General features: G+C 35.0%; 2 protein-coding genes across 9 annotated transcripts; one reads left to right on the plus strand and one right to left on the minus strand.

The window, feature by feature from the left end:
* Positions 1-523: 523 nt before the first annotated feature.
* On the minus strand, positions 524-4,344 carry LOC107220265 (caspase Dronc). Of its 2 annotated transcripts, none has more exons than XM_015658792.2 (6): positions 3,987-4,344; positions 3,406-3,638; positions 3,027-3,300; positions 2,477-2,715; positions 2,036-2,300; positions 524-1,656 (listed from the first exon to the last, which is right to left on the minus strand). In XM_015658792.2, the coding sequence occupies exons 1-6, from the start codon at positions 4,122-4,124 to the stop codon at positions 1,510-1,512; spliced, it is 1,296 nt and encodes a 431-aa protein (XP_015514278.1). In that variant the 5' UTR covers positions 4,125-4,344; the 3' UTR covers positions 524-1,509. The 2 variants fall into 2 exon arrangements, with proteins under 2 accessions (XP_015514278.1, XP_046588135.1); XM_046732179.1 differs by having other exon boundaries at positions 3,027-3,306.
* Positions 4,345-5,380: 1,036 nt separating this feature from the next.
* On the plus strand, positions 5,381-12,427 carry LOC107220254 (transmembrane GTPase Marf). Of its 7 annotated transcripts, none has more exons than XM_046730877.1 (14): positions 5,921-6,055; positions 6,374-6,405; positions 7,032-7,214; positions 7,289-7,415; positions 7,523-7,916; positions 7,990-8,097; positions 8,356-8,376; positions 9,039-9,192; positions 9,272-9,410; positions 9,559-9,872; positions 9,970-10,265; positions 10,355-10,519; positions 10,605-10,801; positions 11,013-12,427. In XM_046730877.1, the coding sequence occupies exons 3-14, from the start codon at positions 7,037-7,039 to the stop codon at positions 11,215-11,217; spliced, it is 2,298 nt and encodes a 765-aa protein (XP_046586833.1). In that variant the 5' UTR covers positions 5,921-6,055; positions 6,374-6,405; positions 7,032-7,036; the 3' UTR covers positions 11,218-12,427. The 7 variants fall into 7 exon arrangements, with proteins under 7 accessions (XP_046586832.1, XP_015514259.1, XP_015514262.1 ...); XM_015658772.2 differs by having other exon boundaries at positions 5,922-6,055; positions 6,925-7,214; XM_046730876.1 differs by lacking the exons at positions 5,921-6,055; positions 6,374-6,405 and adding an exon at positions 5,381-5,401 and having other exon boundaries at positions 6,925-7,214.
* Positions 12,428-12,560: the final 133 nt, after the last annotated feature.

Here is a 12,560-nt window from a genome sequence, read left to right on the forward strand (position 1 = left end):
CGAAAATCAGACAAGTTCTGGGTTTTGGACTCCCATGTTTGACCTGCAGCTAAAAAGTAGAGTTTTTTCGAAACTGACCTTAGATTCATGACCAGTGAGCATAAAATGCATTTTTTTGCGAGCCACTGGTATAGCAACCAAAGTGTACTAGAACAATATTGTGTGTCGTTAACTGAACTTCGGTTTATTTTGATACCTATACCAGCAGCTCGCCAAAGAATGCCTAAAATGTAATACCAATTTTTATCAAACTCTGTTCATCCATTCTCTAAATATTATCATTTTTATTTAATTATTCGTTATTTTTTTATTCAAATAATTTGAAAAGTACTGATCCAATCAAAGCTAAAATCTGAACAGTTCTAAGTTTGGAAAAGTCGCGTTGATTGAGACCAAATTCACTAAAATCCGACAACTTGTTCGTCGGACAGAAAAATTGATCATTTACGTACATACATACACACACGGACATCCATCCGAAAATAGTCGGAAGTGAGTCTGTGGACCTTAAATCGTCGAGATGTAATGAAAACTGAGCTCTTTATTTTCGAAGTGATTACAATAACTTCCTTTATTCTCTTAAAACAGAGAAACGGGAAGTTGAAACTTGGTGCCTTCGAGATTCAAGACAATCATGTAAAAGATGGCGAAGTAAATCAAAGAGGTCAAGGGTTAGACCCAGGCAGATTTGACACGGAATGCCCCATATATATATATATATATATTTATATGTATATAGTATATCCATGTGGATAATATTTTATACATGTATATATAAATTATATAAAAATTCTATAGTAACAAATATAAATTCTGCTATGTAGTATACAGATCGGTGAACTGTGCTGTGTGACAGTACTATGCACAGACCAAAGACGGTCGTCTTGATCTTTTAAGATGTTTCATTTTAATCGTGAAGCTGTTACACGAACTGATGACAGTAAGCAGCAATAATATTTTTTTCTTAATCTCTGAATAACTCACGAATTTTTATAAAGTATGAGCGACAATCGCAATGGTAATGAACTTCTATCACAATTTTGATATTTCTGATAGAAATCAGTTTTTAATAATCAAGTATTTCATTGAAATACTGAAATATATGTAGATCTTACTCGTTTAACCTCATATTAAAACTAAGTTGAAACAGACAAGCATACCATGTTGATCAACGTACATATTGATTAACGTGTGTAAGCGCACAATTGTACCAAACATAACATACAATAATTAATCAAAGTCGAGGCTTAAAAATTCTTTCGATTCCACTTAACTTGATGAATGCCAAATATGAAGAGAAACTTTGATCGATTTTTTGCATGGAACTGGTTAAATCAACTTTCTACTTCACATTCATTTATCACTTTTTCGACGGGATGCAGCACTAGATTGTAAATTAGATTATAAATGCATTTTTTAAACCTCAATAACAATGATTAGAATACTGTGATCACAGGTATTAATAATTAGTAATTATAATGCAGCAATAACAATATTGAAATGAACTATTCAAACCCTGTTGGAGTATTGGGTATCAGCCGAAGTCTTAAAATATCCAGGATTCAAGTAGCATTTTTTTGTGAATCCGTACATAGCAGTATTTGGCGTTTGCACTTCTTTACCAGCAGCATGCATGTAGCCAAGTCTTTCGTCAGTCTGCGAAGAAAAAATAATTAATTAGAATGGAGTCTGTAGTTCGAGCAGCTACTGAAATTCCGTTGCTAGCATAGGGCAATTATTGTCCACTATGCATGTCAATGTACGTGGGAATAATACAAGTACGAGTCAAGAAAGGCAGTGTTAGTCAGTTACAAGAGTGGAGGAATTAGTATTCCTGTTACCAGGTTTGTCCAATACTTTAGCAGAAGTTATGTGCATACTGTACATAGTTTCAAGTGTCTGACTATTACTGCCTGGTGAATGCATTTTTCGAACATTACTGTACCTCATACTTGGCACACTAGCTTGTGTCTCTTAGGACAGTCTTAATATCGAACAGATATAACTAGAAATGAAGAAATTCAGCAACACCTACTATTTGAAACAATCTGAGCAAGTCTGTATCATGGGCATGGTTCATCACGACTTCACAAAAGGCCTGGATGAACCAGCTTCCATTTAGCGTATCCCGGTAAGACGCAAAGCCAGGCAAAGTAGAAAAAGCAACAAGCATATCCGAATATTCTCGGGATCCTATCGGTTGTGCAGATGGATTTTCTGGTGTCATCTGACTCGTATCTATTTCATGTCTGCTGATGCCTACTTCGTCCGATTCCACCATGCGCTGTTCTTTTTGCCCCCTGAAAAATATTGATTGTGAGTACAAGAAAATCATATTTCATTTATACATGGATAAGAAGTATGTCACTGTTCCTTGAACATTGCTTGTAAAAAATCTAAGCATGATTGTATTATAACCATTAGTTAATTAAGTATTATTTAAAGTAATAGAATCATTTTCAAGTAAAATAAATACCTGCAAGTCTGAAAAATGAAAATTTTTGGTTTTTTAGACATGTTTGGACATGCTCGTGTAGTGAAAAATTCAAAAATCTCAAATGCAGTTATCATTTTATTGTCTGTTCCGCATACTACACTTTCCGAACGATGGTCTTCGACATGTTCATTACCGTGGCTCATAATTATAAGAAACATTGAATGAACATGACGTAAGTCTGGTCTCATGGCGAATGCTGAAATTTCTTCTAGCATTTTCTGCAATTTTATTGTTTAATTCAAAACATGAATGGGAAAAATTATGCAGTAAAAAATATAAGATTTCAGAGATAAAAAGAATGAAGTCTTTAAATGAATGTCCTTAATAAATACTCCATGGCGTAATCAGTAACATAATCACTTTGATTAAGGTTGAAGTTCTTAATGTTATTCTACGAATTTACATTGAATCATTCTTGGTCAAGTACGAACAATTTTATTCAGCCACATTTTCATTTAATCACGTCTTTACTACCCATTCTTACTACAAATATCAAATATGTACTAATCTGATAATGTTAGTAACTTACCTCTCGTGTCAAGTTTTGCCGAACTATAACTTGAAAACCCATTTGTTCAAACAATTCTTTTAAATTGTCCTCATCGTGTTTGGCAGCAGCCCTTTCCTTGGCTCCTTCAGTGAACAATATGTTATTGATAATCAAGACCAAGCCACGAGGGTTACTAAACATGGCATAATTCAAAATATTATCATTCTTTGTCTCCATTAACTTAGTTGATTTCTTCACACGAATTCTTAGAGGTTCTTCGACATGTTGAAGCTTCCTATAATAGTCATCTTCCCTATGCCAGTAGAGAAAATGGAAATAATTATGTATAATATCATAAGGGTAATTTTTTTCCTGATACATTTCATATACTCCACTCCTTAGTCCAAGTTGTACTTACTCAAAAAATTCGTTTCGGATTACTTGGTTATTCAGAGGGTCAACAATATTCCTATTAATTTCTGGAATTGTTTCTTCACTTTTATTGTCAACTTCATTTGGTTTTAGTAAATTTGCTAAATCATTGCGATTCACTTCTCGTAAACATTGAACAAAACTGTCGAATGCTCTAGGACCACGTGACTCTATAGTCAAATATATTTCGCGATTATTATCCATGTCATCCAAGCGTTTCTAAGCATTAGAAATACACAGAAATAATACATTTAACAAGCAGACAAATCATAGACTAAGGGCGTGTTCGGAAATTGACTGAAAGTACTGTCAGTACTGAAAATGGTATAGTCCAAGTGACGTATACTGTAGATTTTCAGTATAAATGTAAATGGAACGAGATACATGGAAACGTTTCTACAGATGAATCATTCAAGCAAAAAATAAAAACATATTTCAGTGCTTTCTCTCAGAAAATACATGGTGTAATTGGAAACAAAAGAGAGAGAAGTGAATAATACACAGGGTAAAATTATTAATGTGATATGCAAAGGAGAATAGCATACGTATCTTGTGTCGCATTCTTACCTGCCACTTCTGAATCTTTTTATAGTTTTCGCCATAAATTTTGTGTTGCAGTAGCAATGGAAATATTTCACGCCAATCTATTTCCTCAACTAGTTTGCCCAAATTTTTTCTTAATTTTTTACGGTCCTCTTCGTTCATTGCGAAAAGAAATGTTTGTAACACCAGAGATGAGTAGGGAGATCTCCAACGCTCGGCTTTTCGTGGTACCAGCTAGGTTAGAGCGTCGACGTGACACCTAGGAGGCCACGCACCGAAGGTGGCCCAGAATCGTGTATATGTAGATATACTCGGTCGCTCGAGCAAGTGGTTGCCAATCGCATCCCTATCCCCGCTCGCACAGATGTTTCCAGGAATGCACGAATTGGGATAAAATCAGTGTGAATTTTTTCAGAATTTTAAAAGAAGCTTTTGCGGAATTGGTTTTACAATTTTTTTCTGTTTCAGTGGTGGCTAAAGAAATCTGCAAAAAATTCCGACACTGTTTCAAGTCGATTGAAACCGTGGTTGCAACATCATACTAAAGAATTATCAAAATCGAAGAGGGTGAGGTACATGGGTTGCAAATTTGACGTGGAATGCCCCATATACAATGTATATCTACGTTAAACGGATTTTTTACGTTAATGGCTTCGAATATAAAAAAACATCTCTAATTTTTTCAGATTTTTATTTCGAGCTCTTAGTGGCCTTATGTGATTTTCTTTTTAATTAGAAAAAAAGGTAATTTTATGATTTCCGGAATCTCGCCTATTGACAGTGGTCTCAGATAGGAAATATCCTCAGGATTAGGGAAAAAATAATTAAAGAAATCCCACCCACACCACAGCTACGTCCGTGATCGCGCGTTTGCTCGGTATGTTTATGGAGCTTGCTTGGAATTCGCTGATGGTTTTCTGGAAGATTCAGTTCGAGAAAAAAAAAATTTCCTCCAACCACTTGCCCATTGCACATTTTGCATAAATGTTATCGAGCTGGCTTCGTATATTTTTCCATAGACTGCGTGTACAAATATTCGAGAACACCAGGCGTCAAATATTTTCATATCAATAAAAAAATAATATTTATTAAAAAAAAAAAAAGTATTCGGGCTGGGAATGGTTAATTATTTTGGTTCAAAATTTATCAAATCTGGAGATACTTTTATTCGCTGACATTCATAATTGAAACAAAAAAATCCCAATTCTTGCATTCCTGGAAACATCTGTGCGAGCGGGGACAAGGATGCGATTGGCAACCACTTGTTCGAGCGACCGAGTATATGTATATATACACGATTGTGGGCCACCTTCGGTGCGTGGCCGCCTAGGTGTCTCGTCGACGCTCCAACCTAGCTGGTATCACGAAAAGCCGAGCGTTGGAGATCTCCGGGATCTCCCTACTCATCTCTGGTTATACCTGCGACATTTTACGCAAATGTAAGAACGGTAGATTTTTCTTTGTTGAGTTGAACCGGTGAATGATAATCTGGTGGTGAGATCGTATCTCGACAACAATTCAGAACACCGCGTTCGTAGATTATTGTAATCAAACAGCTTGACAACAATAGACGTTAATAATGATTAAATCCAACGAAATATATCTATGTATATCAATATATACCTTTCTGTGACGTAACAGGTGCGTGCAGGTGACACGACGAGCTCCAAGTTCACTCACCGACGGTCATTGGCAACCTCACATAATTCAGATCTTTCTTTTCCCCTTCTTAATTAGAGATCATCTCGGAGATTGAACCTGATTGAAGATGCTGAGAGATATGCATCTAGAAAGTGGGAGGTTAAACGGAAAGATTAAGTCCGGCGGTGCAGCTTCCGCAAACCGTGCTTAAAAAATGAGTCAAAGGTCAGATTGCTAAAAGATTTAGATCGAAATTTGACTACTGTTGGCACACATGTCAGTGAGCGACTTGTTTGCAGTCGCCTGTTCTTTCGTTGATGGCTTGTAGTCACCTTTAGTGGTGTGTGCTTATTGTGGACTTAACGAGTAAACTCAGTTTATTGTAAGCGTAATGTCAATTCACTAAGTTTCGTCGAGATTAATAAACAAGTACTTGGAACATTGCGAATCTTGTACGTTGTCAGTTTCGTATTTTCAATCATAATATTCGTTTTTTTCTGACCTTGTTAGGCTAGGTTAGGTTAGGTTCGCTTTTACATCATTCACAATCTCGCCCAAAAACGCATTTCACATTTTGCGACCTATGTGTTGTACAGAACTGCGCAATTGCAAGAACAGTGCGTATCATGAGACAAGCTCTACAACCTCGATTTTCCCAGCTTTCATCTACATTACTTAAAACTTCTTACCTAATAAAAATTACAAAGCTTATGTAGTATAAATTAACTACATTTAAGAATCTCTTCAATCAACAAAATTTTTTTCCACAGAGAAAAGCATACTGATGCATCGGAATAAACAGGTTTCAACCTTTTAATAAAACTGAAGTATTTATTTTTCAAGCAATTTAGTCCAGAATTTTAGCATTCTAGTCTGATTTGTAGTAGCACCATTGACATTCTGTGGTAGCTTTATTTTCTTATTTTTCTTAATGCGTTAGTATTATTCTTGTTCATCCTATCAAGATTTTATTGCATTGATTTATGTAGTATCTCGTCTCAATATATTGTCGCTATTCTTAGATGGTAGTCCGATTTTAGTTATATTATCAATTTTTTCACTTAGCACTAATTAGCATTAAGTACGTCTGCATCTCTTACTCAGATTGATCTATGCAATATTCACGTGTTTAAGAAACATTTCAATTTGTCGAGTTAGGTTTTTCCTTATTACTGTTTAAAAACGTAGTAATAATTATTGAAACAATGGATACAGACATACATGTGATAATGATTTGTGCTGAAAAGCAGTAATGGTATATGTATCTAGTACGTGATCCTTTATTAGCCAGTTTATTGTTCTGCTATTTTATTGTTTTCAGTTGTTCCTGCATGCTGTGTGCACTGCATCTGAAAATCCCGTCTGCTTTGTATATGCACTGTGTTACCCTTACTTTGCTGATTAAATCGTTGTCCAACAAAATATAAGCAAAAATGGCTGCTTATATCAATCGTACGATATCCATGATTGGGGGAGATGGTCAGCACCGATCGAACGACCTCAGAACTGATAATTCTCCTCTGCAGATCTTTGTCAAGGCTAAAAAGAAAATCAACGATATCTTCGTAGAGATAGATGACTACGTTCAAGATGCAGTCGGATTCATGCATTGTAAGTTTTAAATGATCCTTATAAAGTTTAAGGTTTTCTTCGATACTTGTAGACTCAACTCAATCATTCCGCAGCCTTAAGAGATGATCGTGATATCGTTAATACACAAGAAGCAGAAACAATTGAATCCTATGTCTATAAAGTACACGCAATACGAGATGTGCTTAAACGAGATCATATGAAAGTTGCTTTTTTCGGAAGGTAAGCATAACATATTACTTTGGTAAAAATGTCACACTTGCAAAAAAATTTTTTTTCAACCATCCAATCTATAATCATCAACAAAGAGATAATTTACTCCTTAATAGAACCAGCAATGGAAAAAGTACGGTCATAAATGCAATGTTGCGAGATAAAATATTGCCAAGTGGCATTGGACATACCACAAATTGTTTCCTTCAAGTTGAAGGGTCAGACAACGGTGAATCCTACCTGATCACTGAAGGATCTACAGAAAAACAGCCCGTACAATCCGTGGGTCAGCTTGGTCATGCGTTGTGTAAAGAAAAATTGTGTGAAAGTCATTTGGTACGAATTTTCTGGCCAAGAGAAAAATGTCTACTGTTAAGAGACGATGTGGTATTTGTCGATAGTCCTGGTGTCGACGTAACACCCAATCTCGATGAGTGGATTGATAAGCATTGTCTGGATGCAGATGTCTTTGTTTTAGTCGCAAATGCAGAATCCACTCTTATGGTCACTGTAAGTTTCTGAAACATGTACTGTTGTAAAGAAATCAATGTGAATTATCATTTTCTTTTTTCTTTACAATTAGGAAAAAAATTTTTTCCATAAAGTTTCTACGAAGCTGTCCAAGCCCAACATTTTCATCCTCAACAATCGCTGGGACGCCTCTGCTTCGGAACCAGAATTCTTTGATCAGGTAACTACTTCAACTCCATTAATAATGATGGTAAACCTAACTATGTTTCAGTCATGATTCTTGTTACATCGGGTTTGTTGAGATTCATGTCAAACAAAAACATGATAGATACTATATAGGGAAGTTACAACACCATTTTTTATTATTGATGTTTTGTTCTAAATTAGTTCTAAATTACCAAGTCCCTAGGTCGTTATTGTTCTTTTTCTTTTGGTTAGTCCCAGTTTTAAAAGGAGTAATGTCTCATTTTTCCTTCAGCTGGTCAATGAACAAAGGGAGGTAAGCCTTTCATTAATATAAAACTGTAATCACTTGGTAGAAGCTTGCACAATGTTAAATTATTCACTGACCACAGACAAAAAGAGCATTTTTTCAAATGACGGTTAACGCATGCAAGATACGTGCGATGATTCTCCGATACCCTGTCTGTGTTGTCTCTAGATTTTAATTGCTACCGGATCAGACATTTTTCTATTCTTGGTATATTCGTTACATTTGAAAATCCTTATGCTATTAAACTCTGTTCGTGACTTTTTTTATGAGACATGTTAATTTTTTTCCAACACTTTCCTACGCGAAAAATGAGACGAATTTGGTCACATCATTTATATTTTTACAAATTGTAACGATTTTTCAGTTTTTTGTTCCCAGAATTTATTTTCACAGCTGCATTGCATTCCTGTATGATTTTTCGCACCATTGCAGTAATGATTCACTACTCAGTAAACTACGGTTATAATTCCCAATAAATTACTGCTTCAGATGTAATCAAATTAAATTCTATTTTATTTCTCAAAAGAATTCTACTGATGTAGCCATTTACTTACACATTTTCAGGAACTTTCTTATCAGAATTTTACTTATCTGATTTGTGTCACCATCTTATACCTCAGATATTAATATTTAAACTGTCGCCATGTTCACATAATTGTTTTGTACAGGTCAGGGCACAACATCAAGAACGAGCTGTCGATTTCCTTTCCAAAGAACTGAAGGTTTATACACCCAAGGATGCCGAGGAAAGAGTTTTCTTTATATCTGCTAAAGAAACACTTCAAGCGCGACTACAAGAACAAAGAGGTCAACCTGCTCATAGTAAGTTCTTTACTAATAAACATAAGTTGTTCTAAGTTAGTGCAATTTCATATACCAAATAGTCAATGAAAAATTACAGATGGAGCACTGGCGGATGGTTTCCAAAATCGTTATTTCGAATTTCAAGACTTTGAACGTAAGTTTGAGGAATGCATTTCAAAATCGGCGGTGAAGACTAAATTTGAGCAACATTCCCAACGAGGAAAACATATTGCAATGTGAGTTATCATCATTTTCACTCGTTTTTTTTTTTTTTTTTTTTCATAGAAAATTTGTTGAGTTACAAGAAAGTGACAGTAAAGTATAGCCCCAAAGATGGAAAGAACACTAAACTCGGCATATAACTTGAAATGACCTTCATTTCAGGGAAATTCGATCGACACTAGATGAGATACTTGAACGAACACAAAAGATGCGTTCTTCACAGTTGACCGTGAAGAAAGAAGTACATGACAAATTGAACTTCACAGAACAACAACTAATGCTGCTTACCCAGGAAATGAAAGACAAGATTCACCGTATGGTTGAAGACGTTGAGCAAAGAGTTTCGAAAGCTTTGAATGAAGAAATTAGAAGATTGGCTGTACTAGTAGATGAGTTTAGCGTTCCATTTCACCCAGAACCTTTAGTGCTAAATGTTTATAAAAGAGAACTTCACAGTCACGTTGAAAATGGATTAGGTTAGTCTTCGTCTCCATTTTTACTTAAGCCTCATGTTTTTCAGTGTAAAGTGCCATACAATATCGACTGACTTTGAAATATCATTTGTAATTGCAGGATCAAATCTACGTGCAAGACTCAGCACTGCGTTAGCATTGAATATCGAAAATTCTCAACGTGAGATGACCGAGCGTATGGCTAGTTTACTACCAGATAATAAAAAGCAATTGTCGATTAATATTTTACCGAGACGAGAGCCATTTGAAATTTTGTATCGCTTGAATTGTGACAATCTTTGCGCGGATTTCCACGAGGATTTAGAGTTTAGATTCTCTTGGGGAATCACTGCTTTGATCAATAGATTTGCAGGAAAACAAGGACACAAACTAGCGATTTCTAATCATCCTCAAGCAGTGAGTCAAAGACACTTTCTTCTACACGCCGTCTGAGCTATGGTGTATTACATTATAATGTTGAAAACTTTTATTCTGATTTTCAATAGATACCTCAACTGATGTCCCCTACAGATAGTATAGATTCGGTGAAATTTGTAACAAGTCCAACTTGCATCCCCTCAAGAGGCGATGACTGGTCATTGGCAACTCGTGTCGCAATTGCCTCAATAACATCTCAGGGCACTATGGGAGGGTTACTCGTTGCTGGCTTTGTAAGTGTTGAATGACCACGGTGATTTTTTAACTATATTTCAGAGTACTCTGTATTTTGAATTGACATAATAAATGCTATTCCAGATGTTGAAAACAGTTGGGTGGAGGCTCATAGCCGTAACTGGTGCTGTTTATGGAGCATTGTACCTATACGAAAGGTTAACATGGACAAAAAAAGCTAAAGAAAAAACATTCAAGCAACAATATGTAAACCACGCAACTAAAAAGCTAAGATTAATTGTTGACTTAACATCTGCCAACTGTAGTCACCAAGTACAACAGTAAGTTCTTTCTTTCACTTATTTATGTCAACTGGATAATTTCCAGGATGAACATCAATTTATAGTGTACTCAGCATATTGATTTCTGATTCTTCTGGTTGTACATTTTTCATTTCAGAATAGTCAAAGTCAAACGTACCAAATGTAGTATAATAGCAAATAATTTTTTACGGAAATACAAATTCTAAAGAATTGTTTTATTACTGTGCAGAGAGTTATCGAGTACATTCGCTCGTCTGTGTCATTTGGTGGATGAGGCGACGTCCGAAATGGACGTGGAACTTAAAACGATTGCAACTACTCTTCGTACTCTGGAGGAAGCAGCAACTAACGCAAAGGTCCTCCGTAACAAAGCCAATTATCTAGCTAATGAACTTGATTTATTTGATGCAGCCTATTTAAAGTCATTGAATTGAAAAAAAGTTTGCAAAAAAATCAATGAGGCTGCTAAAGTATTCGATGACTTCCTTGATCTTAGAAATCTATCAATAAGCAGCTGGAAGGATGAGTTTTTTATATATACCTAATTCAGTATGACAATTATACTCTCATATCTTTATACCATTTTTAGAACAATGATTAAATCAATGAATTTTGCTTTATTTAGAATTTTATACACAAACAAACGTATACGAAAGTTGTTATACAATAATTCATACCTGACAACGTCAACTTTTATCTAACATATATATCTAACGTATGTTGCTAGATTTTCAATAGTTACCGCAATACGATATTAATCACTTGGGAGTGTTCAATTACGCACATATAAAAAAATTACAATTGTAGGTAAGCGTCATATTGAAGTCTGTATATACATAAATTCATTGGAAGTTTGAATACCGTAAGTGGAATGTTATATCTAGTCTCAGAACCTTGAAGGTCAACTAATCAATACCGATTTTATCAATCACATTCTTGAACTAATCGAGTGTATAAAATTGTGATTACCCTTGTGATTACATCCCAATTCTGCGGGTACCATAAAATTGTGTGCAAGCTGATTTTCTCAGATCTTACGCATCTTAAACATTGCATTGATCTTTCTCACGATTTTAAATTAGGGGAACTTCAATAGCTGGCATACTTTGAAAGTTTTCTCTAGTTCATTATTATAATATAAGAATAGATACAACTGCAAAGAACTTCAAGAAATGAGGATATAGCTTTGCATGAACAATGTATAGACCCTTTTTCTATTTCAAAACCTAAGAAGTACGTAAACGCGATAGAGAGTACCTAGCTTAATCTAATACATCCCCACAGCAAGCTTCCATTTTGCAAAAGAAGTGAGTTCATGCTGTCTTTAAGTATAATTTCGTATCCTTATTTGGACCGAGTCACTTCGTATGTGTAGAATTGAATAACTAAAGAAAATTATTAAAATTAGCGCAAGATTGTGATTGATATGTATGTTAATATTTTTTTTTTGATAATCATTCAAATCCTAGATCTATTGTAAAGAAAGAACTATACTTATATACTGAAAAATTATGATAGCAATCTATTATCGAAGAATCAATATCATTGTCCAATACTTTGTTGAATTCAACTAGGTAATTAAATTTCATTGGACGAGTGTTAAATGTATGTTAGAATCGTATTAATAAACAGTTGATTATTGCATACCAGACTCCTATCAACCATACTATTGTCAACTCTGTGTACATATGTTGGATTCCGAATATCCATCCTGAACGTTCCCGATTTGTCGAGTTGTCAGAATCCAACGACCTAGGTTCACGAAGAATACAAAAAC

The sequence above is a fragment of the Neodiprion lecontei genome, chromosome 2, assembly GCF_021901455.1.
Source record: "Neodiprion lecontei isolate iyNeoLeco1 chromosome 2, iyNeoLeco1.1, whole genome shotgun sequence".
Taxonomy (NCBI): domain Eukaryota; kingdom Metazoa; phylum Arthropoda; class Insecta; order Hymenoptera; family Diprionidae; genus Neodiprion; species Neodiprion lecontei.